General features: G+C 40.8%; 1 protein-coding gene across 18 annotated transcripts in view; it reads left to right on the forward strand.

Moving 5' to 3' along the window:
- The window catches only part of ARVCF (ARVCF delta catenin family member), a 1214127-nt gene that overhangs the window by 1042840 nt on the left and 144208 nt on the right, over positions 1 to 27079 (forward strand). For all 18 annotated transcript variants that reach the window (XM_069756268.1, XM_069756252.1, XM_069756181.1 and 15 more), the window contains one exon: positions 25589 to 25747. In XM_069756268.1, coding sequence (XP_069612369.1) covers positions 25589 to 25747 — 159 coding nt within the window. The remainder of the gene's footprint in view (positions 1 to 25588; positions 25748 to 27079) is intronic.

Below are 27079 nucleotides of genomic sequence, written 5' to 3' on the forward strand. Positions count from 1 at the left end.
TTTGGCTAGTGTTGGGGTTAGGGTTGAAATCAGATTTGGGGGGTGGTTTCCACTGTTTTGGTACATCAGGGTATTTTCAAACGCGACATAATTCCAGCCAAAACGTCAAATGGTGCTCCCTCCCTTCTGAGCTGTGTCATGCACCCAAGCAGTGGCTTTCCCCAACATACAGGGTATCAGCGTACTCAGGAGAAATTGCACGACAATTTTTGTGGTCCATTTTCTCCTGATACCCTTGTGAAAATAAAGTTTGGTTCCAAAGTAATTTTTTTGTGAAAAAAGTAAAATGTTCATTTTTTTCCTTCCACATTGCTTTAGTTCTCGTGAAGCACCTGAAGGGTAAATAAACTACTTGAATGTGGTTTTGTTTATCTTGAGGGGTGCAGTTTTTAGAATGTCACTTTTGGGTATTTTCTGTTATTTTGACCCCCCAAACTCACTTCAAATGTGAGGTGGTCTCTAAAAAATGGTTTTGTAAATTTTGTTGGAAAAATGAGACATTACTGGTCAACTTTTAACCCTTATAATGTCAAACAAAAAAAAATTGTTTCGAAAATTGTGCTGATGTGAAGATGACGTGGGAAATGCTATTTATTAACTACTTTGTGTGGCACGGCTCTGATTTAAGGGTACAAAAATAAAAAGATTGAAAATTTTGCAATAGCAGTATTTGGTCGGTATTTTACCTCAGTATTTGTAAGCCAAAACCAGGAGTGGAACAATTAGAGGAAAAGTATAATAGAAACATATGCACCACTTCTGCATTTATCACCCACTCCTGGTTTTGGCTTACAAATACTGATGTAAAATACTGACCGAATACTGCTAGTGTGACGGCAGCCTAAAGCTGAGATTTATTATCAAAAATGTCCTTGTCCAGAGGAAAGGTCACAGGATCAGTGCTGTCCAAATGCTAAGAAATGATCAGCATTGCTCAAATTGTTCTGTTCGAGCTGCTTGAATTTTTATGAGCTTGAGAGGGAACACCAGGAACCTTCCAAAACTATGCAGTTATGTATCAGAAAAGGTTAATGCCATTTATTCAACTATTTTTTTTTTTCTTTTGTTCTGAAGGTAATGATCCGTTAAGGCTACGTTCCCACAATGATTATTTAACAAGTTTTTGATTTAGAATTTTGTACATACGTTTTTTTGTTTTTTTTTTACTTTATGGTTCTCGTCTCATCTTGGTCTGTCATCTATATACATAATTGTCTAAGGGTCACTTCCGTCTGTCTGTCCTTCTGTCACAGATATTCATTCGCTGATTGGTCTCGGCAGCTGCCTGTCATGGCTGCCGTGACCAATCAGCGATGGGCACAGTCCGATTAGTCCCTCCCCTACTCCCCTGCGCTCACTGCCCGGCGCCCGCTCCTTAATCCCCTCCACTCACACAGGGTTAATGGCAGCGGTAACGGCCCGCGGTGTAACGCACTCTGTTACCGCTGCTAATAACCCTTTGTGTCCCCAACTATTTACTATTGATGCTGCCTATGCAGCATCAATAGTAAAAATGTTATGTTAAAAATAATAATAATAAAAAAAAAAAAAACCTGCTATACTCACCCTCCGCCGCCTTTGCCGCTCCTCTGGACGCTCCCCATTGCAAGCGGCAGCTTCCGCTCCCAGGGCTGATGTGCGACAAGGACCTGCCGTGACGTCACGGTCATGTGACCGCGACGTCATCATAGGTCCTGCTCACACCAGCCCTGGGAGCGGAAGTTGGCGCTTGCAATGGAGCGGTCCCGGGAGCGTCCAGAGGAGCAGAAAAGGTTGCAGAGGGTGAGTATAGCAGGACTTCCAACGGGCCTTCGGAAGGTGAGTATATGTATATTTGTTTTTTAAGTCTCTATACTACGTGGCTCTGTGCTGGGCAATATACTATGTGGCTGGACAATGTACTCAGTCGCTGGGCAATATACTACGTGGCTGGCCAATATACTACGTGGCTGGCCAATATACTACGTGGCTGGTCAATATACTACGTGGCTGGCCAATATACTACGTGGCTGGCCAATATACTACGTGGCTGGCCAATATACTACGTGGCTGGCCAATATACTAATATACTACGTCGCTGGGCAATATACTAATATACTACGTCGCTGGGCAATATACTAATATACTACGTCGCTGGGCAATATACTAATATACTACGTCGCTGGGCAATATACTAATATACTACGTCGCTGGGCAATATACTACGTGGCTGGGCAATATACTACGTGGACATGCATTTTCTAGAATACCCGATGCGTTAGAATCGGGCCACCATCTAGTGTTTTACATAAAGCTGCTTTATTTTTGCTACTTTCTGGCATTTCACTGTGATAACTTTATTGATAGTCCTGTGGATTTTTTATATACTGTTATTTAGTCTTTCCTCAGTAGAAACGCACTAAAATCGCATATGTGTCTTTTACCTTCCAATAGTGCAGTTGCTTAGGGAAACTCTGCAAGTAAAACTCCGTGTACCTGCAAGACATATATTGACATGCTGAGAATTTCAGAATCGCACCGCAGCGTTAAAAATAATAATTAAAAAATAAAAGCTGCACAGTGGACGGGGTCTCTATAAATACCATAAACTTTGCTGGAATGCAAAATACCGTGGTTTTTTTTTTTTTACCACAGTACAAAAAACTCATCACGGGAACTTGCTCTTAGTCTGCTATATTTTTTTGTACATTTTGTCTTTAGCATGTAAACTCCTGAAAAGCACAAGAAATGGTTTCTGCATTTTAAATCTCTAAAAGGTTTAAAACTTCTTTGAAATACGCTTTTGTTAATCTATACTCTCTCTTAGGCCAGTGTCTCACTTGCGAGTGCAATGCGATAAACTCGCGCATCAATACTTGGCACTGTCGCCGGCACTTGGGACCGGAGCGTGCAGCTGCATGTATTTCTATTCAGCTGAACGCTCCAGTCCTGAGTGCCGGCGGCTGTGTAGCTAGCAGTTATTACAAGAAATTCATCATCTTTCATAGAGGCATATTATAGCAAAGGCATGTGCTAGTACATGGAATAAAATGTATACTAAAAGTCTTCAACTGAATTTTTATTTAGGCCGGTTTCACACGTCAGTGGCTCCGGTACGTGAGGTGACAGTTTCCTCACGTACCGGAGCCACTGACACACGTACACACATTAAAATCGATGCATCTGTGCAGATGTCATTGATTTTTTGCGGACCGTGTCTCTGTGTGCCAAACACGGAGACATGTCAGTGTTCGTGGGAGCGCACGGATTACACCTGACCCATTAAAATCAACGGGTCCGTGTAAAACACGTACCGCACACGGACGTTGTCCGTGTGCCATGCAGGAGACAGCGCTACATTAAGCGCTGTCCCCTCCCACTGGTGCTGAATCAGCCATTCATATCTTCCCTGCAGCAGAGTTTGCTGTAGAGAAGATATGAATAATAGTGTGTAAAATCCAGATCCAGGTCCACCCCATAGGGGAGGAGCCGCATATTCATTACTGTAAATGAGCGGCCCCACGTGACCGCTCATACAGTACAAGGTGCGGCCAGGACAGGACGCTGCGAGGGAGCCGGGTGAGTATTTTAATCACAGGGGGTGGGGATCTGGATTTTACACACTATTATTCATATCTTCTCTACAGCAAACGCTGCTGCAGGGAAGATATGAATGGGCCTTCAGCACGATGCAGGGGACAGCGCTAAACCTTAGTGCTGTCTCCGGCATGGTGCGTGTGGTACCCAGTGGGCACACGGGCAGCACACGTGTGCCGTTCGTGTGCCACACTGATGTGCCACAGAGACGCACCGGCACACGGACACAGATAATTGCGGTACCGATTTTTCCGGTACCGGAATTATCTGGACGTGTGAGACTGCCCTTAGAAAAACTGAGTTAAGTTTAACCCCCATACATTATAGTGATACAAATGAAATTCAAGTAAACTATTTTTGTGTCCCCCCATTTCGGAAGTGTTTTGTCTTTTTTAAATTGCATGGAAACCTAATCTTTGCTACTGTGGCCATCTGAAAAGGACACTTTCAGAATAAACACAAACTGAATGGCCTTTTGGGTCATTACATTCTATGGCCCCTTTGGGAGTTTTGTCTGAATCCTGTTTTTAGGGCCATTTAGGCAGAACCACTTCACGCACTGCAGAAATGCAGTGTGAACAGAGTCTTATACTTGATATTCGTACTGGCAACGATAATTATACAGTATAAAGGGATGATCTTGAACTTTTATCCACAGGACGAGGCATCATTCTCAAAATGTGGTTCCCAATAGTAGAACCCCTCTTTATTATATATCCATAGGATTCTGTATTATATATCCATAGGATTTGTCATAAATATCTTAAGATGGGAGAAAGTGGTTCATATAGGTCGATTATAGTGAGTCATTGCATTATCCAAAAACTTATTATTGTCCAGTGAGATCACAATCCTCCAGAATTTGCATGTTTGACATTGATTAAATCTTTTATGTTGGGGTCTCGTTTGTTATCATATCTGTTTATGTATACAAGCAACTGCAATCTATTGAAAGAAGACAGGAGAAAAGACCTGCTATCTCAAGAGCGTTGGAAATTAGTTTCTTACTCATCTGGTAAAAAGTAGTGCCACATACCAGTACAGAAATTGACCGCCAAATTGATTTTTCACAGTAGGGGTTTTGTTTTTAGCTTTTTTATTTTTATATTCCGATATGTATTAAAAATAAGTAGAAATCTAGCAATTTTCACACAGGCCATGGGAGCTGTTCTAGACTCCTCCTTCCTTTTCTTGGGAAATGCACAAGTGCTTTTTGATGTATGTTTTCAGTCATTGTAATCCTGTTAATTATTCCAGACCTTGTCCTTTCAGGAAGAGGTTTCAGCAGGACGTAGGAGTGTAAAATGGCCCTAGTGCCCAGTGTGTAATTTTTGTTTACTACCGATGAGAAAATTGAAAAAAAATATTTTTAGCACTAAAACCTTATTTAAATTGGTCCTTTTTTGATCATTTTTATTTCTATAGCGCCAACATATTCCACAGCAGTGTACATTTTAGATGCGATATATGTACAGACCTTTAAGACATTTACAGAGAAACACATTCTATGAATACAAAGGAAATGAGGGCCTTGCTCACAAGCTGATTTGGAAGAAAATGTTGTAAGGGCAAAACGGGAATAGTTATATAAGGGAGATAAGGCGATAGGGCAGTCTAAAGAAATGCGCTTTTAGGCCATGCTTAAAACTGTTGGTATAGGGAATTAAATTAATTGTCTTAGGTAGCGCATTCCAAAGAATTGGTGCTGCACACGAGAAATCCTGGAGAGAGTATGAGTTTCAGATTATTAAGGATGTTGGCCTTAGGTCATTAGCGGAACGGAGGGCACAGGTAGGGTGATAGACAGAGATAAGGGAGTAGATGTAGGGTGATGCTGAACCATGTAGCGCTTTGTGGGTGAGTGGCAAGTTTATATTGATCTCTGTAGTGGATGGGCAACCAGTGCAACGTCAGGCACAGGGTGGAGGCATTGGTGTAGTGGTTGGAAAGGAACGTGATCCTGGCTGCTGCATTAAGGATGGATTGGAGAGGGGGAGTTTAGTAAGAGGGTGAGAAGATTAGTAGAGAGTTGCAGAAGTCCAGACGAGAATAAGCAACAATAAGAGTTTTTGCAGAGTCAGTGGTAAGAAAAGGTCAACTTCTAGAGATATTTTTGAGGTATAGGTGAAATGAGCAAGCGATCGATCGGATGTAGGGGTGTGTGAATGGAGGGCTGAATCAAATATGACCCCAAGACATTGAGGAGGTTGCTGGAGAGTAATGGTAGAACCACACTCTGAAATGGCAATATTGGGTATAGGTAGGTTAGTAGAGAGAGGAAACACAAGGAGTTCAGTTTTTGACGGATTTCGTTTTAGATAGTGGGAGAACATAATGTTTGAGACAGTGGAAAGACCATCACTGGTATTTTGTAGTAATGCACTGGTGATGTCAGGAGACTGTGTATAATTAGGTGTCATCAGTATAAACATGGTACTAAAAACCAAATCTACTGATTGTTTGTCTAATAGGGGCATTATATAAGAAGAGGAAGGAACCTAGAACTCAGCCCTGGGGAACCCTGACAGTAAAAAAATAAGTAGAGTAAGTGGAGCCATCAAAAAATTCAATTAAGGAGCGGTCAGATAGGAGAACCAAGAGAGAGCCGTATACTTGAGGCCGATAGAGCGGAGCATAGTGAGGAGGAGCTGGATCCACAGTGTTAAATGCTGCAGAGAGATCCAGGAGAATCAGTAGGGAGTAGTGACCGTTAGATTTAGCTGTTAGATTGTTAGAGACTTTAGTAAGGGCAGTTTCAGTAGTGTAAGGAGCGTAAACCAGATTGAAAAGGGTCAAGAAGAGCATTATCTGAGAGATGGTGGATTACATGGTAGTGGATCAGATGTTCCAAGAGTTTAGAGATGAATGAAGGATTAAAGACAGGTCTGTAATTATCAGCGAAGTTCTGGTTGAGGGATGTTTTTTTTTTTAAAGTAAGGGGTGTATGCTGGCATGTTTAAAGGAGGAAAGATATTAGATTAGGAGAAAATTTACTGTCTGATCAATTTTTACTTTGAAATAATTGACCCGATCATCAAGGCTGAGGTTGATGACTGGGGCCTGCACTCTTGGACTGAGGAGAGAATGAAAAGTGTCAAATATTCGTTAAAGATAGTTGGATAGGGAGAGGAGTGTGATGAAGTAGGCTTGTTTGGAGAGGTGAAGGGCAGAAGTGTATGTTTTAAGCATAAACTTATAATGGATGAAGTCTTTGGCCAGATAAAATTTTCTTCAGACTTTCGGTGTACCTGGAGCACCGCTGTAAAATACGTGTTTGCAGCATGTACTAGGGTTGCCGCTGTTTGTACCAATTTGTTTTATGTGTAGGAAGTGCAGCCTTGATCATTTGGCCAACAGCTGTGTATAGACAATTATTCATTTAGCAGATAGCTATCTCTTCATAGTCTCTTACACATAGGTATACTCAGGCTGTTTTCTTGTTGACTGCCTCTGCCAGACTCTTCTGGCAGCAGCTTGTGTAACTGAGGGGAAAAAAAAGGATCTGGCATTTGAAATCTGATGTTCCTCATCTTCCTCTTCCCCATTCATCAATCACTGAAGAGTTAGTAGGCCCCCTATACAGTGTTGGACAATATCTGTGGGTTCTGACTTTTGTCTGGAAGTCTTTAGGCTTTATTGTTACATAGTTACATAGGTTGAAAAAATAACTAGGTCCACTAAGTTCAACCTTTCTCCACCAATAGTACTTTTTGTCACTAATTTAACTATAACCCACAATGTTATATGTATCAAGGAAATAGTATAGCCCTTATTTAAAAGCTTGTTGACTGCAGAAACTGCCTGATCAAGGTTTGTTTGTAATAGGTCACAATTATACAATTAAAGCAAAGTTGATATACATTAACACTAAAAGTTAAATGTCTAATTGAAAATACAGGCCATGTACCACGAGAAGCATCTGCACATGCAGCTAAGACTTGAATGCGTGGGTAATAAATATGCTGTATTTTTGTTTAGTTACATAACCGTGCCAAGACCTACGATATTTGTATGTTGCCAATAAGCCTTTCAGTACAAAAAAATGGGAAAGAGCAGTTATTGTTTTTGCAAATTACTGCCAAAACTCTACCAAGTTGGGAAACTATCAGCACGTATTATTCATTATTTACATGCAGTGTAGTAAAATAACGCTAAGCTGTCAGTTATCTAATGTGTGCTGTCTGCAATGGTATTACCTAGATCCAAAGGAGTGGGTTGATTTGGATGATTATCACACTTTTTCCATCTAGATCATTGACTAAGCTCTGATCTCCCTCTTCCTCCATCTTTACTGCCCAATCATCAGATCCTGTTAAGGGACTTTCTTGGGCTATTTTCTCTGGAATGTCTGCATAAGTAGTAGTCCTTTCATAGTGTTCCAGCACCTTTGTGTTTTGGCGGTCTGAAGTTTAAGAAAATCTTAGCTAAGTAATATGCTCTGATTCGTGGTCTGCCTGAAAAGAAACTAATAATCAAGGCAAAGTACATTTTCTGCAGAGAATGAAGAAATGTATGAATATGCAAGGTAAATTAATAAACGTGCAAAAAGAGATTATATATTATATATACACCTAGCTGTGTGGCATGGCGCATTGTCCTGCTGGGAAGAAAGTCCTCCAGAGTTGGGCAACATTGCTTGAGCAGAAGGAATCAACTGTTTTTCCAGGATAACCTTGTATGCGGCTTGATTCATATGTCCTTCGCAAAGAACAACCTGCCAAATTCCAGCCTTGCTAAAGCATCCCCAGATCATCACCGATCCACCACCAAATTTCACAGTGGGTGCAAGACACTGTGGCTTGTACGCCTCTCCAGGTCTCCGTCTAACCATTAGACGACCAGGTGATGATCTGGTGATGCTTCAGCAAGGCTGGAATTGGGCAGATTAATCTGCGTGAAGGACTTATGAATCAAGCCGCATACAAGGTTATCCTGGAAAAACAGTTGATTCCTTCTGCTCAGACAATGTTCCCCAACTCTGAGGATGTTTTTTTTCCAGCAGGACAATGCGCCATGCCAAACAGCTAGGTGTATATATAATATATAATCTTTTTGCACATGTTTGTTAATTTACCTTGCAGATACATTCATATCTTCATTCTTGCAGAAAATGCACTTTGCCTTGATTATTAGTATGGTTGGTAGAGCAGTTAATTACTTTGAACTTTGAGGAAAGTCCCGTGCTTTTATAAGATTTGTAAATGTGAGTAAAGCTGGGGTAAATACCGGGCAGTGTAGACTGCTCATTACAAAATTTCTCTTCATCTTTTCCCAGTAAAGCAGTCCAATTCTGAGCTAGAAAAGCAATAAACACTTCTATTTCTTCTGCAGTTATTACCAGACACAGTAGTTACATTATTCCTCCACACAGAGAATAGTTTCCTATGTGCTCCAGGCATTGAGTGGTCCACAACAACTATTTTGTCTGGAGCCTCAGTATTACTACTTTATGTAGTATTTGGGCATAATCCAGTAAGGCTGGGTAGTGATGAGCTTGATTTTGATAAGCATTTATGGAAAACTTTGCTTCATGCTTTAAGTTCACAAATTAAAAAATGGATGAAATACTTAGAACATAGTGTAGACTTGATAAATTTGGCTGATCTTTATAGACATTTAAGACCCTTCTGCAAATATTAAATATGGTGAATTTGAAGACTACTGTCCACATCCCCTTTGTTTATGTACCTTTCAAAATTGTCTAAAGTGCAAAAAGTGCCTAAAACTCTTATTTAGAGCAAGGCATAGGAGTCCATTTTCTGCCTCGTTTTGCTTAGTAAATATCCCTTATTTTGCTTAGTAAAAACCTTTCTACACTTTGCAGATGTTGAAATCAGCCACAAACATCTGGAAAACAAACTGCACCCACAATGGCGAGTGTGTTTAAGAAAAAAAAAAAAAGCCCGCAAACGTGTAAAGTAGGCCTTAAGAAAGGTGTACTATCCAGAAATATATAATATAGTATGCATGGGTATGTAAATTATAGATTTTAAATAATCGAGGGGAAAAAACCTGCAGCCTGTGCAACTTGAATATACTATATAGCCTTAGTAGTAAGTCCTGAAGCTAATTGTTTACAAGGACAAAAAATGTTGCAATTAGTCTGTGACTATTAATATTTGAACATGCTGCTAAGGGTATGTGTCCAAGGGCCGTATTACATCCAGAATAGCTGCGGATTGAACTCTGCGTAGAGCCGCAGCGTTCAATCCGCAGCGTCCAGATGCTACAGCATAGTGGAGGGGATTTTATGAAATCTCATCTCCACTATGCGTGCGAACACGCACCCGGCGGCTGTGCGTTTCCGGACATGCGGCGCATCTTTTTAGAACGCAGCATGTCCGTTTACCTTGCGGCGCCGCCGCAAGGTAAAACACAGGGCCTTATGTGTGGGGTGCGATGATTCCGGATGTGTGCAATGAACACATCCGGAATCATCGCGTCTACTGAAGGGGAGGCCAAAAAAAGAGAAAAAGACTATGCACACAGTGGGATCAACTGCATATAATAAATTTATTATATGCAGTTGATCCCACTGTGTGCATAGTCTTTTTCTTTTTTTGTTCTATGGATCTTACATATGCACGTGGTTGATCCTCTCAAATATATACTTTGTGTGCGGTGCCCGCCTTTCTGCTCTCTAGATATTACTGAAGGGGAGGCGCTTTGGGCGGAGCAAGTTTTCCGCTCCGTCCAAAGCGCCGGCCATCCTGAACGTGGACACATACCCTTAGAGTCATGTGTAACATATACAGCATTCTACAACACACTACTACAACCCCCCCCCCCCAAAAAAAAAAAAAACAAATGTCATTTTATGTGCCACCTAAGGCCTTCCAAAGGTATTATTTATTATTATTAGGTATGTGCACACATAGCACTTTTTCATGCAGCTTTTAAAGCAGCACATGCCTGAAAAATGCAAAGTAAACTCTCAAGGCAATGAACATATGAGTTTTGATGTGAAAATGACTTTTGATGTGAAAATGACTGCTTTTACCTACTTCAAGGCTCCAAAGACTCCAAGAATCTAAAAGAAATGAGTCGTCCGAATGGAATTGTCTCAAGACACTCTATACGTTAAAATAGAAGTCAATGGGGAGTTGACCAAGCTTAATTTTGCCAGTGTTTTGGCTTACAAAACTCTTGTTTATTTTAAGTTTATTTCAGAAATTAAGAAACAAATAAGTAAAAGTTTGTAAAAAACGATGGCACATAAATGCTGAAAAAAAACCCTGCTGACTGCCAAAAATGGTGAGAGCGCTCCGAGAAATGACTAAAAAGAAAAAACAAACAAACATGCTTTTACTTATTTTTCCTGAACAGTCTTCCTGTTCAAAAAGTTTGCGGCTCCCCCTGCCCGTATGACACACACACAGCCTTTGCGTGCTGTGCTCTAAAGGCATTACTTACAGAAACATAACTTTTAAATTCTCATAATTTTGTATATTTTTATGTAATTAATTTGCAAAAGGTAGTCCACTATGAATAAGATCCTGAAGGTTTCAGATTTAAGTTCTGATACAGAAAAGATATATGTCTTGGTACAGTGTTAGCCAGTGGATAGAAAAATATTTAGAATTATTTAGAATTGCAAGCTTTCGAGACTACTCAAATGTCTTCATCAGCCATAGACTAATAGAAATTCTGGAGAATCACATATTTATGCACAACACATCACAGAAAAAAAAAACATGGATAAGACAGGTGATATGAAACACAGAATTACCCTGAGTGATAAACAGTTATGTCCATAAATATTGGACCAGTTCTTAGATAAGGAGTGTTTTATTGTCCTCTGATTGGGGTCTGGTTCTGTTGTGATGACCCCACATGGTCTGAGGGGCAAATTCTTTAGTTGATGTAAAAAGACATAAATCCATGCGACACATTCATTCCTACACTGTGTTAAAGGTGATCAGTTTATATTCCCATATTCTTCTGTCATACATAGTAACATAGTAACATAGTTAGTAAGGCCGAAAAAAGACATTTGTCCATCCAGTTCAGCCTATATTCCATCATAATAAATACCCAGATCTACGTCCTTCTACAGAACCTAATAATTGTATGATACAATATTGTTCTGCTCCAGGAAGACATCCAGGCCTCTCTTGAACCCCTCGACTGAGTTCGCCATCACCACCTCCTCAGGCAAGCAATTCCAGATTCTCACTGCCCTAACAGTAAAGAATCCTCTTCTATGTTGGTGGAAAAACCTTCTCTCCTCCAGACGCAAAGAATGCCCCCTTGTGCCCGTCACCTTCCTTGGTATAAACAGATCCTCAGCGAGATATTTGTATTGTCCCCTTATATACTTATACATGGTTATTAGATCGCCCCTCAGTCGTCTTTTTTCTAGACTAAATAATCCTAATTTCGCTAATCTATCTGGGTATTGTAGTTCTCCCATCCCCTTTATTAATTTTGTTGCCCTCCTTTGTACTCTCTCTAGTTCCATTATATCCTTCCTGAGCACCGGTGCCCAAAACTGGACACAGTACTCCATGTGCGGTCTAACTAGGGATTTGTACAGAGGCAGTATAATGCTCTCATCATGTGTATCCAGACCTCTTTTAATGCACCCCATGATCCTGTTTGCCTTGGCAGCTGCTGCCTGGCACTGGCTGCTCCAGGTAAGTTTATCATTAACTAGGATCCCCAAGTCCTTCTCCCTGTCAGATTTACCCAGTGGTTTCCCGTTCAGTGTGTAATGGTGATATTGATTCCCTCTTCCCATGTGTATAACCTTACATTTATCATTGTTAAACCTCATCTGCCACCTTTCAGCCCAAGTTTCCAACTTATCCAGATCCATCTGTAGCAGAATACTATCTTCTCTTGTATTAACTGCTTTACATAGTTTTGTATCATCTGCAAATATCGATATTTTACTGTGTAAACCTTCTACCAGATCATTAATGAATATGTTGAAGAGAACAGGTCCCAATAGTCTCTTTGAGATTTGAAGCTACCTTTTTAATACAAGTAAAAGAAATGTATTTCCACAGGTAGATCCATTCTTTTTTTCTCTTATTGTATGGCGATGAGAGTTCATTCTTGTTCTCAGTTTCTGTCTCCCCTACATACAGACCCCAGCTGGACTTTTAGTACAAATAATTAGGTACAACACATTAGAAGTGACGCAGCTGAAAGTACCTGATATCTTGTAGTCCTGATGTGAATTTATTTTGTCCATGGTCATTATAAATGGACAGGTTTTACATTTTTTTCTGATTGCAGGGAAAGGTACCTGCAGCTGTTAAAGAGGACAGAGAACTTTTGAGAATGATGCTTCTTTGATTTGGGGGCTGCCTAAAACAAAGTAGTGGGGGGTCTGGAAAAATAGATTGTAAGTGGGCATATTTTTGCAGTAAAGGTTGCAATTTCCATGCAGCTCCCCTTAGCACCTCCAGATTTGGATTGTAGGTGACCACTAGAGGCACCTGGTTGTTTTCTTCTTTAGCTTTGTAATGTAGCAGGTGATTCCTTGATATATTCTGGTGGCTTTTGTAATCTGGTTTTCAATTGTTATTGGATGGCAGCCCTGATTCAAAAAGATCTTTCTAAGGCGACCAAGGTGTTCATCCCTATCCATGGGGTTGGAACATATACGATTTGTATCTGATGGCTTGGCTGTAGACAATAGTTTTTTGTGTGTTTTGGATAGAAACTGTCCCATTCAAGTTATGTTGGACAGTTGATTGGTTTCTGATACAGGGATGTTTATTTAATTGTTCTGCAGCTTAATGATGGTGTCCAGAAAGTTAATTTCAGTGCAAGAGTAGTTGAGTGTCAAGTTGATGGTAGGATGAAATTGATTTAACTGTTCATGGAACGTCTTTAGCTGTGGCTCAGACGCCGTCCAGATGATTAAAATGTCATCAATGTAGCGGTAGTACGCCAGAGGCCCGATGGGACATGAGGACAAAAAGTCGCTTTCAAGCTTGGCCATGAGAAGATTTGCATACTGTGGGGCCATTTTACTTCCCATTGCTGTGCCAGTCTTCTGTAGATAGATCTTGTCAAATTCAAAGTAATTGCGGGTGAGGATGAATTTTATAAGTTTTACCACAGAATCCGCATCAGTCCCTGTGTTTTCCAGGAAGAATTTGCAGGCATTTAATCCATCCTGGTGTGGGATATTGGAGTACAAAGATTCCACATCCATGGTAGCCAGGATGGTTCCTTCTGGTAGAGGACCTATTGCTGATAGCTTATTCAATAGGTCAGTTGTGTCCTGAATGAAGCTGGGTGTATCCTTTACCAGTGGTTTAAGAATACCCTCTACCCATCCAGATACCTGCACAGTAAGGGTTTAGATTAAGTTCTGTGACTCCAAGTCCATCCATCTACATAGAATATTCTGAAATAACTAGCTGAAGAGAGGTTTCAGGAAAATGCATAATTTTTAGTAATGGTTGCTGCTCCGTCTCCCACTCAAAAATAGACTTTAACCTCATGCCACTTTCCCTTTCTTTATAGATGTTCTTCATCTGTGCTGTTAAGAGCCAAGAACGATGCATTGACAGGATGAGGCATTTTCATTCCTTTGTGCAGAAAAAGCTTTCATTTGAAATTTATGGGTCAGTGTTTGCTAACTAAACGCTGGTATTCAGTATGTGCAGAGAAAATGTCATGCTGCATTGAAGAGAGGCAGGGAAAGTTTGTATGCTGAAAGTGAGCAGATGAGAGGCCTTGTTACATTTCTTCATACAAATTGCTTTCTGCCAGAAGCCTGCGGAAACTATCCCGACATGTTGATTGGCCACTTTAGCTGCAAACAAACAATATTCACTTTCTCCAGTTGTTCAGGCACAAGCACGCTTTCTTTCTCACTTTATAAGCAATTGGCCATTAAAATATAGGTGTTTTTATGAAGGGTCTTGGCAGTGTGTCAAATGGCCGGAATTCCTGAATAAAAATGACATCTGTGTGGTCCTCTTCTCAGTACAATGAATCTGGTGTGTAAGGGAAATTGTGCAAACAGTGCTCAAATTTCTCCTGACATACAGTTGAAACCAGAAGTTTACATACACTATAAATAAAGACACACATGCATGTTTATCTCAATATCTAAAATGAAATCCGAATAAACCTTAACCGTTTTAGATCAATTAGAATTACCATAATTACCGTATTAATATTTGACAAATGCCAGAATGAGAGAGAATGTTTTAAGGCATTTTTATTCATTACTGCAAAGTTAAAAGTTTCCATCCATTTCCTTAGTATTTGGTACCATTGCCCTTAAACCGAATGACTTGGGCCAAGCGTTTGGGATATCCTTCCACAAGCTTCTCATAATAGTTGGTCGGAATTTGGGCCCATTCCTCCTGACAAAACTGGTGTAACTGATCCAGGTTTGTTGGTCGCCTTGCTCGCACCTGCCTTTTCATCTCTGTCCATACATTTTCAGTAACATTATAGTAAACCTAATTGACCTAAAACGGGAAAGGTTTACTCGGATTTCATTTTAGATATTGAGAAAAACATGCATATGTGTCTTTTTATATAGTGTATGTAAATTTCTAGTTTCAACTGTGTATATTCATTTGCCGTTAGACTTTATTGGCCAAACTTTAGTCAAAAGTATGTTATTTTTCGCATTCATTTTGCCAAGATTAATTTGTGATGCTTAAATGAAAAGCTCTTGGTGTAGCAGTTTTGTTTTTGTTTTTTTGAATGGAAGATGCATGCAATTTTATAGCTTAATTAGGGCAGTCCCACACGTCCAGATAATTCCGGTACCAGAAAAAATCGGTACCGGAATTATCCGTGTGCCCCTGCGTTTATGTGGCACATCAGTGTGGCACATGTGTGCCGCCCGTGTGCCCACTGGGTACCACACGGAGCGTGCAGGAGACAGCGCTAAAGTTTAGCGCTGTCTCCTGCATCGTGCTGAAACCGCGATTCATATCCTCTGTGCAGCAGCATTTGCTGCAGAGAAGATATGAATAATCCTTTTTTTTAAAGTTTATTGTGTATAAAATAAGGGTCCATGTCCCCACCCCCTGTGCCCCCCCCCCCGCTGTTCTGAAAATACTCACCCAGCTCCCTCGTTGGCTGTCGCTGCTTCCTCTCCTGGCCGCACCTTCTACTGTATGCGGTCACGTGGGGCCGCTCATTTACAATAATGAATATGTGGCTCCACCCCAATGGGAGGTGGAGCCGCATATTCATGACTGTAATTGGCGGCCCCACGTGACCGCATACAGTAGAAGGTGCGGCCAGGAGAGGAAGCAGCGACAACAAACGAGGGGGAGCTGGGTGAGTATTTTCAGAACAGCGGGGGGCGGGGGCGCACAGTGTGTGGGGACATGGACCCTTATTTTATACACGATAAACTTTAAAAAAAAGGATTATTCATATCTTCTCTGCAGCAAACTCTGCTGCACAGAAGATATGAATCGCGGCTTCAGCACCATGAGGGGGGGACAGCGCTTACTGGAGCGCTGTCTCCTGCACTGCACACGGACAACGTCTGTGTGCGGTACGTGTTTTACACGGACCCATTGACTTTAATGGGTCCGTGTAATACGTGCGCTCCCACGAACACTGACATGTCTCCGTGTTTGACACACAGACACGGTACGCAAAAAATCAATGACATCTGCACAGATGCATTGATTTTAATGCGTCTACGTGTGTCAGTGGCTCCGGTACGTGAGGAAACTGTCACCTCACGTCCTGGAGCCACTGACGTGTGAAACCAGCCTTTGGCTCAGTAATCGTCCATTTGAAAAGGATCCCGGAGCAATCTGTTATCTTAGCAGGTCAAGAAAGTTGAGCAGACACAGCTTTTTTTTTTTTTTTTTTGCGTTATGGATCACTTTCAAATGGATGATTACTTGGCAGTTCACATGTCCAGTAGTCTTCTGTTTGAAACTGATCCAATAAGCAATAAGCAAAAATGGATCAGTTTCAAATGGACAAAAAATCAGAACACTATATAAGGGTATGTGTCCACGGGCCGTTTTACATCCGGACTAGCTGCGGATTGAACGCTGCATAGAGCCGCAGCGTTCAATCCACAGTGTCCAGATGTTACAGCATAGTGGAGGGGATTTTATGAAATCCCGTCTCCACTATGCGTGCGAACATGCACCCGGCGGCCTTGCGTTTCCGGACATGCAGCGCATCTTTTTAGAACGCAGCATGTCCGTTTACCTTGCGGTGACGCTGCGCCGCCGCAAGGTAAAACACAGGGCCCTATGTGTGGGGTGCGATGATTCCGGATGTGTGCAATGAACACATCCGGAATCATTGCTTCAACAGAAGGGGGTGGCCATCCTGAACGTGGTCACATACCCTAAAGGATGTATTTTCCATAGACTTCAATGTAAAAAAACCCCAAACAAACAAAATCCCCCGATCCAGTTATAATACTTTGTTGTCCTGTTAAAATAACAGATTGCTGTCAGATCCTTTTTAAGTGGATGATTACTGGACATGTGAACTTAGCCTTACATATATCGGCGCATTACCAGCCAGTGAAAAAGAAATCTCAAAAGGATAACATTAGCACTGAATTAGACCTTACATATTTATAGATGAGTAAGAATGAAAGAGCATAAACTAATATGCATCTTGGATCACCCTATATTATTTAATTAATAAATATATATATATATATATATATATATATATATATATATATATATATATATATAATATTAGCACCATTAATTCCATGGTGCTGTACATGAGAAAGGGGTTACATACTGGTTTATAGATATCGTTAACCGTAAACAATGACGGACTGGTACAGAGGGGAGAGGATCCTGTCCTTGCGCACTTACATTCTTTGGGATCAAAATATTGCAGTAATATAATTATTTACTGTATTAGATGTTTTCTATGTATTGTTTTAGCATCCATATTAAAGAATATATTTACCGGGAAATACCATTTGCTTGGAATTTTGAGTCTCATGGGAAAGCGAAAAGAATTCTAGGAACTAGTGAGCTTTTTTAGACCTTAAGATTTTGTTACTCAAAACACATGTGCAGGGAGTGGTGGCGCTGCTGTGATCTATTAACCATGTGTAGCTCTCAGGGTTGTAATTGTAAAGCTGCCTGAAATGTTTCTGTATAAGCAGCATAGGAAATGTTCACACTTGCATGAGTTTGCAGCAGTCTTAATTACGTCAGTCATTTTCCTTTAATTGTCTTTGTTGATCTCAATGTGTGGCTGAAAGGCATGCCCACCTACCAGGGCCAAATAATATGTGCGTTTGCAATAGCACTAAGATGTTCTCATGGGTGCGGTATTTGGCCGCTTTGTGGAACGTGACCTCTAATGTTTTGGTGCAATTTCATACACATTGTCACATTTTTAAAAATCATGCCTCTATGCATCTTCTAGACACACCTACCCTCCATCCCACTAAACCATGCACAACAAACAGTATTTTAGACTGGTTTCACATTTGCGGTTGTGTTCGCAGCATTTGACGCATACATCCGCATGCGTCTTGATTTCCTATCTTTAACATTGTAGACTCAGGTATGTGCGTTTGCATGCTTTCTCCCGCGTTTGCTTACGCATGTGTTTTTTGCGGGGTGCGGCTAACGCACCATGTTGGAATTTTTGAGGCGGCAAATTTCTGTCAAATATGCGCAGGCATGCGCATGCGGATGAGTGTGTTTAAAAAAAGCATTACTGTCTATGGGAGCGCATGCGTATGCAAGTCTTTGCGTTCGATGCGCTTGCGTACTTCGAACTGTGCATGTCCAGGAACTGATTTAGACATGTCCATTGAGACGCGCCCTCCTGGAAATATCAAACACATGCAGATAAAAAGTTTGGTTTTTTTTTGCCGTCATGCGTAAGCTGATACGGATAAAAAACTCTGCGTTATCATGCGTGCTTGCATGCGTTTGCGGATATGCTGCACACATAGACCCAAATGTGAAACTAGCCTTACACACAAAATAAAAGGCTTTTACAAAAAGCTATTGCGCAGATTTATTATTCTCGTAAGTTTTTCACCATTTTCTAGTTGTCATTCTTTAAATAGGGTGTATAATCCGAAAATGATCTATTATTCAACACTGGTTTTATGTTACATTTAGTTTTAAGAAATGTTTGCCATGTTTTTTTTTCTTTTCATAATATTATCTTTATAAAAAAAAAAAAAAGTAATCCTGCAATTTCCACAATGGCCACTGAGGCTTTTTTAGACTTGTACTTCCTGTTCTTTCTGGAAGAGTTAACATCAAAGCTCTATATTATCAGAGGCAGGAGTACGAAGACCGGTAACAACTCTATAGAAGGCTGATAACAGAAGATCCACCAATTATAATAGGTAATGTCACAGATTCCCCTTCCTTCGCAATGACCTTTGCACAGGATCTGACCATTGTGGTTATGTGCATGTATATGTATTTTATCCTGATTCAATGGGAAGATAGTCTAAAGAAGCCCCAATGGACACTTTGAAAATTGTGATGTTACTCTTTTTCATTTAATATACAGATTGTGACATGTGAAATAAAATAAATGGCAAAAATGTTTTTTTAAAAAAATACATTTAACACAAAAAAAATTATTTTAGATAAAAAAATTTTGATGACCTATTCCCTTTTTTAAGGTTTTTTTTTTTTTTTATGAAATGTTTTAGACTGACTCCTGAAATGCGGATTTTGCCTACTTTGCATTTTTTTTTGGTGAATATCACTCCAATCTCTGCCTGGAATACAGTTTCTACAATTTGTCATATTGCGCCCAATTCGGGACTTGGTGCGCCATTTTGAAGAATTTGTTGCAAAAAAAAAAAACCCCTCCCAAATATCAAAATCAACAAATCTCACAAGATTAAAAAAAAGAAAAGTGAATTGAAAAATTGTAAATGTTGAATCTGGGTATATGAACTTAATTTGGGTTTGATATTCATGCTAATTTTCATATGCCACGTTTTGTGTCCTTTTTTTTTTTTTTTTTCTTTTAAATTTTTGTTTTAAAAACTCAGCAGACGTTCATTAAAAAGAGGAATGTGAAAACTGCTCGGTATATTGTCGGCTTCACTAATTGAGATTTTAGGCAGCTATACAGGTGTCTGCATCCTACCCATGACTTGAATGGTAAATGCTTTCTGACTTCATGGCATGCTACAATGTCAGATGAAGCTTTTTTTTTTGCCTGAGCTACCCAGCAATTTGTTAGTTCCTCAATATTCCGATCTGTGTACTTTCAAGTCAAGTTGTTAAAACTCTGCCCCATTGAATTGCAGTAATTTGTCTCCCCACCTGTATGTTGGGTTCAATAACAAAATAACATATCAGAATCTCTTCTCTGCCAATGCAAGGAGCGTTTTTTCTCCTGACCTGTGGTTAGCAATTTGGGGTGGAAATGTATTGGCTCTAATAAGTAACCGCAGCCTGGTCTGAAACCATAAATCATCCTTGCCATGCCTGAGCAAATGACTGTTGAATATGGAGTGCAATGAATTTTAAATGCATGAATGTTAAAATCGGGACGCAATAGAGGAAGGCGCTCATTACGCTTAAGTGTGAAAATATTCCTTCATTCGAACTGTGGCAATAAATGCTAATCCGCTGGTCTTCTGTAGAAGCAATCTTTACTGTTAAATCTACTTATTCCGTGCCAACCATGTGATATTCTGTAGTATATGAAAGGGGTCAATAAGCTCTCCCTATGAATTATGCTGCTGAAGAGCTGTCACTTGGCATGTCATATTAGTAGTGTTACAGCCAGATATATGGTAATTTGATACATCTCATAAAATTAAGTCTCCTATAAACACAAGCATATTTAATGTCCCTTGGAAAAATGGATTTTTGAATTAATAACAGTATTAAAACAGTTTAAACAGTTTCTCCATCTTGCCCAAATCACACTCCCTGGAGACATGCGTGCCGTGCGCATTCCTGGAAGGAAGCGGATGCTACAGGGGTCGGAGCAACGTGGGCGGGTAAGCGCAAACATGCCGGCAACACTGCCGAGAGAAGGAAGGAGACTCGTGTAAGGGTGCTGGCGCTGTCCTAACAGACCTCAAGAGCTTCCACAAATAAGTAACCAATACCGTGTGTGTGCGCGTGTAATAAATTTAATATGTATATAAAATTTATTACAAGGGGTCATCATGGTGGACAGATACCTAGACATCCACACTACACATGGCCAATATGTAGCGCAAGAGCATAAGCACCCAATAGTGGCCATAAATAGTGTGTGTATCCTTAGCCTTAGGGTAGCCTCATTCACATATCCGTCATTACACATGGATGTGAAAAAAATTATATTGGTGTCATCAGTTTTTGGTCTGTGTGTCCGTATTAACAATCTGTGTGTCGTCAGTGTTTTTCAGATGAATACGTAAATAAATTAGAAGGCTTCTCTTTTCTTTTGCAATGGTAAATACAAACAGCACATGGACTGTACTGATGCCATCCATGTGATTTACATGTTTTTCTGGACCTATAGACTTGTATTGGTACTTTTTAATCCGTGATACCAGAGAAAAACGGACATGTCTCTCGAGTTTTGCGTGGTCCATGAAAGAACACGTTCATTTGAATAGCATATCTGACTATAATGGGTACATGGTCTATACATGAAAAACACTGATGAAACACAAATATGAGTAACGCACACATCTGAATGATGACTAAGGGTGCATTTAGTCTGGCAGTTTGTCCCTTTAACAAGTGTTTATTGACGCTTATTGACTATAGACAAGCAGATTGGTGCTCGTATACTAACCTGTTTATATGGGCTGAAAAAAACTTATTGTTATACAGCCCATAATATATGTCAAACTCTGGCAAGCGAGCAACATCTGGCCCGCAGTGTGAGTATATTTGGCCTGGCAGGTGTCCCCTGCCCGGTATCGCACTTTAACCTGGCATTGCCTTTTCAACTGTATCTGCATCCTAGATGCGGATAGAATTGAAAACCATGATGGAGGAGCGTCAGCTGACTGTCTCTCTCCCATCGTTCTCCCTCTGCGTTTGACGTTTCAGTGCAGCAGGCGCGATTAAGTCATTACAACGTTCCAATTGTTCCAAGATGTGCAGAGGATCTGAAGACACCAGGAGACCGGAAAATTGAGGAATTAGACAGAGGTGAGTTTTGTTTCTTTATGTAGGGTCTATTATACTGTATGGAACACTGTGTGAGGCCAATATACTTTATGGATCACTGTGGGGCCAGTATACTGTATGGAGCAGTACCGAGGCCATTCTGCTATATGGAGTACTATATGGGGCCCATTATGCTGTATGGACCACTATGTGGTGCCCATTATACTACATGGAGCACTGCGAGGCCATTATACTGTATTAAGCACTATGTGGGGCTATTATACTGTATGGAAGGTAATGAAGGACCTTGTTATACTGTATGGAGGATTAGGCCTCTTTCACATTTCCGTCTTTTTAGATCCGTCGCAATCCGTCGTTATGGGCAAAAAAAATTTTACCCATAGACTTGTATTTGCAACGGATGGGCACACATCGCGTCCGTCATGCGACAGATCCATCGTGTTTTGGTGGACGCGACGCACAAAAAAGTTAAATGTAACTTTTTTTTTTTTTGTGCGTCGTGTCCACCATTTTCGACCGCGCATGCGCGGCCGAAATTCCGCCCCGTCCTCCCCGGACTACAGAATGGGCAGCGGATGCGTTGAAATACTGCATCCGCTGCCCACATCGTGCAGTAATTTCACAACGTCTGTCGGTACGTCGGCCCTACGCATTGCGACGGGTCCGTACCAACAGAAATGTGAAAGAGGCCTTATGGAGCCAATTATACTGCATGGAGCACTATGTGGGGCCATTTTATTGTATGGAGCATTTTTTTATGGCCATTATACTGTGTGGAGGGCTGCGTGGGGTTAACGGTTGGAGAATCATTCTGTGATGGGGTCACCAGTCTTTGTTGAGGGTGGGGGGGGGGGAGGGGAATGAGAAAAAGTGGTGCAGTAGAGTCATTATACAAGGAGTGTAAAGGGTACTGTGGAGGAATTCTTTGTGGGGGTATCATACTGTTATTGGGAACACTTTTGTTTGCATGATACTTTATTATCTGTATAATTCAAGGTTTTTTTTTTATCCTTTTTTATTACAGATTTAAATTAGGCCATTGGGTCATATGTTTTATATTATAACATAATGCAGTATTCCAATATTTTATTCTAAGATAAATTTATTGAAATGTACTATGTTCATTGGACAACCCCTTTAAGTTTCTTTACATATGGAAAAAGTTCATGGTTCTATTTGATATGTGTAAAATCGAGAATGTTTCCTTTTTTTTTTTCTTTAAATAAATATAAAAGTTGGCCTGCGACTTTGTCCAAGCTTTTAATTTTGGCCCTATGTGTATTTGAGTTAAACATCCCTGGTTTAGAGCGAATGTTGATATGATCATTCTGTCCACATGCAGCATAAAGTTGTCAGCAGCATATATACAACATGGGTTTTTCTGAACGCTTTTTCACAATTATCAGCCCATATACCCATATATATATTAGTACAGACCAAAAGTTTGGACACGCCTTCTCATTTAAAGGTTTTTCTGTATTTTCATAACTATGAAAATTGTACATTCACACTGAAGGCATCAAAACTATGAATTAACACATGTGGAATTATATAGTTAACCAAAAAGTGTGAAACAACTGAAATTATCTACTATATAATTGTCTAAGGGTCACTTCCGTCTGTCTTTCTGTCTGTCACGGATATTCATTGGTCGCGGCCTCTGTCTGTCATGGAATCCAAGTCACTGATTGGTCATGGCAAAACGCCCATGACCATTGCCACGACCAATCAGCGAAGGCCACAGTCCAGTGGCAATATGGCCTCTCTTTCCTTCCCGCAGTGCCTGCTCCATACTCCCCTCCAGTCATCCAGTCAGCCCTCACACAGGGTTAATGCCAGCGACACTGGAGCGCGGTGTAACGCACTTCGGTTACGCAGCTATTAACCCTGTGTGACCAACTTTTTACTATTGATGCTGCGTATGCAGCATCAATAGTAAAAAGATCTAATGTTACAAATAATAATAAAAAAGTTGTTCTCGCCCTCCGACGTGGCGCCCTGTCCTCGGCAGTGCAAGCGGCAGGTTCCGGTGCTAAGGATGCTATGCGAGAAGGACCTGCCATGACGTCACGGTCATGTGACCGCGACGTCATCACAGGTCCTGCGCTCATACCAACCCTGGGACCGGAAGCTGCCGCGTGCACCGCACACAGGTGACAGGACTACAAGGGACCCTCGGAAGGTGAGTATATGTTTATTTTTTATTTTTTAACCTGTTACATACGTCACTGGCCAATATACTACGTGTCTGTGCTGTATACTACGTGGCTCTGTGCTGTATACTACATGGCTGGGCAATATACTACGTGGTTGGGCAATATACTACGTGGGCTGTGCAATGTACTACGAGGACATGCATATTCTAGAATACCCGATGCGTTAGAATTGGGCCACCATCTAGTGTCTTATAGTCTAGGTTCTTCAAAGTAGCCACCTTTTTTGCTTTGATGACTGCTTTGCACACTCTTGATGAGCTTCAAGAGGTAGTCACCGCTGTGCTCTGCTTTACGGCTGGCGCTCACACAGTCAGTGCGGGAAGCTGACGGTGGGGGACGTGACAGACATCGGAATGTGAGTATGTACTTTTTTTTTTCTTTTACTTTTACAATGGTAACCAGGGTAAATATCGGGTTACTAAGCGTGGCCCTGCGCTTAGTAACCCGATATTTACCCTGGTTACCCGGGGACTTCGGCATCGTTGAAGACTGTTTCAACGATGCCGAAGTCGTTCCCCGGATCGTTGGTCTCTTGAGAGAGCTGTCTGTTTGACAGCTCCCCAGCGACCACACAACGACTTACCAACGATCACGGCCAGGTCGTATCGCTGGTCGTGATCGTTGGTAAGTCGTTTAGTGTAACGGTACCTTAACAGACGTTGTAGAGATGTGTCTGCTGCTAGAACTCTGTGTGGCATTGACCTGGTCTCTAATCTGAGCTGCTATTAACCTGCGATTTCTGAGGCTGGTGACTCGGATAAACTTATTCTCAGAAGCAGAGGTGACTCTTGGTCTTCCTTTCCTGGGGCGGTCCTCATGTGAGCCAGTTTCTTTGTAGCGCTTGATGGTTTTTGGTTTTTGCCACAGCACTTGGGGACACCTTCAAAGTTTTCCCAATTTTTCGGACTGACTGACCATCATTTCTTAAAGTAATGATAGCCACTCGTTTTTCTTTATTTAGCTGCTTTTTTTTCTTGCCATAATACAAATTCTAACAGTCTATTCAGTAGGACTATCCGCTGTGTATCCACCAGACTTATGCACAACACAACTGATGGTCCCAACCCCATTTATAAGGCAAGAAATCCCACTTATTAAAACTGACAGGGCACGCCTGTGAAGTGAAAACCATTCCCGGTGACTACCTCTTGAAGCTCATCAAGAGAATGCCAAGAGTGTGCAAAGCAGTCATCAAAGCAAAAGGTGGCTACTTTGAAGAACCTAGAATATAAGACATATTTTCAGTTGTTTCACACTTGTTAAGTATATAATTCCACATGTGTTAATTCATAGTTTTGATGCCTTCAGTGTGGATGTACAATTTCTATAGTCATGAAAAATCTTTAAATGGGAAGGTGTCCAAACATTGTGTGTGTGTGTGTGTGTGTGTATATGTATACCGTATATATATCTCTATCACTGTATTTGTATTTCACAGTAGATACAACATACACTGTACCATTTGGTTGGTTTGTGTAAAAGGGAACTATTCTTCATCATAGTAATTGAACCTTCTGTGTATATGTAACACTTTTTTTTTTAATTTTTTTTTAAATCCTGTATGACAGAGCTTAAAACTCAAGGGCAGTATAGTAATATGCCCATCAAATCAAAGCAAATCTACTTCTTCCAAAGTAAGCTGATTTGTAAAACATGTACAGTATTTTACATTTTGTCTTCCTTTCAAGAAAATGTAGCATTTGTAATTTTAAAATGTCTTGCCTACAGGAGCAGAGTCCCAATAACCAGACATCAATCGCCATGATGCAAGAACCTCCAGAGATGCTGGAAGAGACTGTTACTGTAGAAGAAGATCCTGGAACACCAACCTCCCATGTGTCAATTGTTACATCAGAGGATGGAACCACAAGAAGGACTGAAACAAAGGTATGTCTTCATCTATATGTTCCCCTTTTCAGATGCAGGGTTGCACTTCAGATTCCCAGTTAAAAGTACTGTAGTTTTAATACATCAAAAACCTATATAATACTACTATGCACCATATACAGATCCCTATTTAACACACGTAATACATACACAATATATTATGTGGCACATTAAACACACTTGCATACACATTTTTATACATGCTGTGCACACACACACTGCTGTAACTTTCTGCTGAGGATGCATGGTGAAGGCAGGACTTCCTAGGATCCTCTTCTTCTGTCGCCTCTTTCCATATCTTTCTGTCTTTCATATCCTCCCCTCTCACTACACCCCTGATTTATACACCTGTTTTCTTTTATGGTTTTGTGGCATGTCTCCATCTTTCAGCCCAAATGTTTTAGTTCATAGTTTACTTTGAGTGAAAAATAATTATTCATTTGAGTGCATGGACTCTGCAGAATTCCCTGCTCTTGTGTGTGGAAACAAAGCTCCTCTCCGCAGCCTCTTACATTGCTGTCTTCAACCTGGTAATTTTAAATCTGCAGATGGAGCAAGAAAAAGCCCCTTATGCATTCCAAACACAAAGGGGAGTTTAGCCTTTCCTTGTATCCTCATGTGATATCTGTGCTGGGAATCAAACATTTTGCATGATAATCCAGTGTGGGTCACCTTCAAGATGTTTCAGATGGTGTAAAAGTACATCTAATAAGACCGGAGAATACAAGCCTGTACAAAAAAATCCCCTTGAAACTGCTTGGTCTTTGGTACGCGCACAATACTCTTGCCTATTCTTTTAGCTACAAGAATTATTACTACCAAATTAAAATGTATGTTTCACAAAAGCCATGTGTAAACCTCATTTATCTTGGCCAAACAAGTCTTGAGGCTATACAAGTGCATGACATTGCTTTCCTCTTTTTCAGATATAGGTCACAAGGCAGTGCACATCTACCCATTAAGGTCCTCTCTACCACACTTATCTGACAAACTAATTCTCTTGTATATGGTATATAGCTGGTTTTACTTGTCATTCATTTTTCTGTGTGTGTGTGCTGTACATCCCAGTTTAAATAATTTTATTATTTATACAGCCCCATAATGAGGCAATCTTTCTTTGCTTATCTGTTTTGTTAGCGGTTAGTATTTTTTCCACTCTAAGGCTACGTTCACATTGGCGTTCCGCCAATGTGCGTCGCTGTTGCGCCGGCGACGCAGCGGCGACGCAGTAGCGACGCGCCCCTATGTTTAACATAGGGGACGCGTGCGTCGTTTTGGTGGCGTTTTTCGCCACGTGCGTCGTTTCCGACGCTAGCGTCGGACGCAAGAAAA

The sequence above is a fragment of the Ranitomeya imitator genome, chromosome 1, assembly GCF_032444005.1.
Source record: "Ranitomeya imitator isolate aRanImi1 chromosome 1, aRanImi1.pri, whole genome shotgun sequence".
Classification (NCBI taxonomy): domain Eukaryota; kingdom Metazoa; phylum Chordata; class Amphibia; order Anura; family Dendrobatidae; genus Ranitomeya; species Ranitomeya imitator.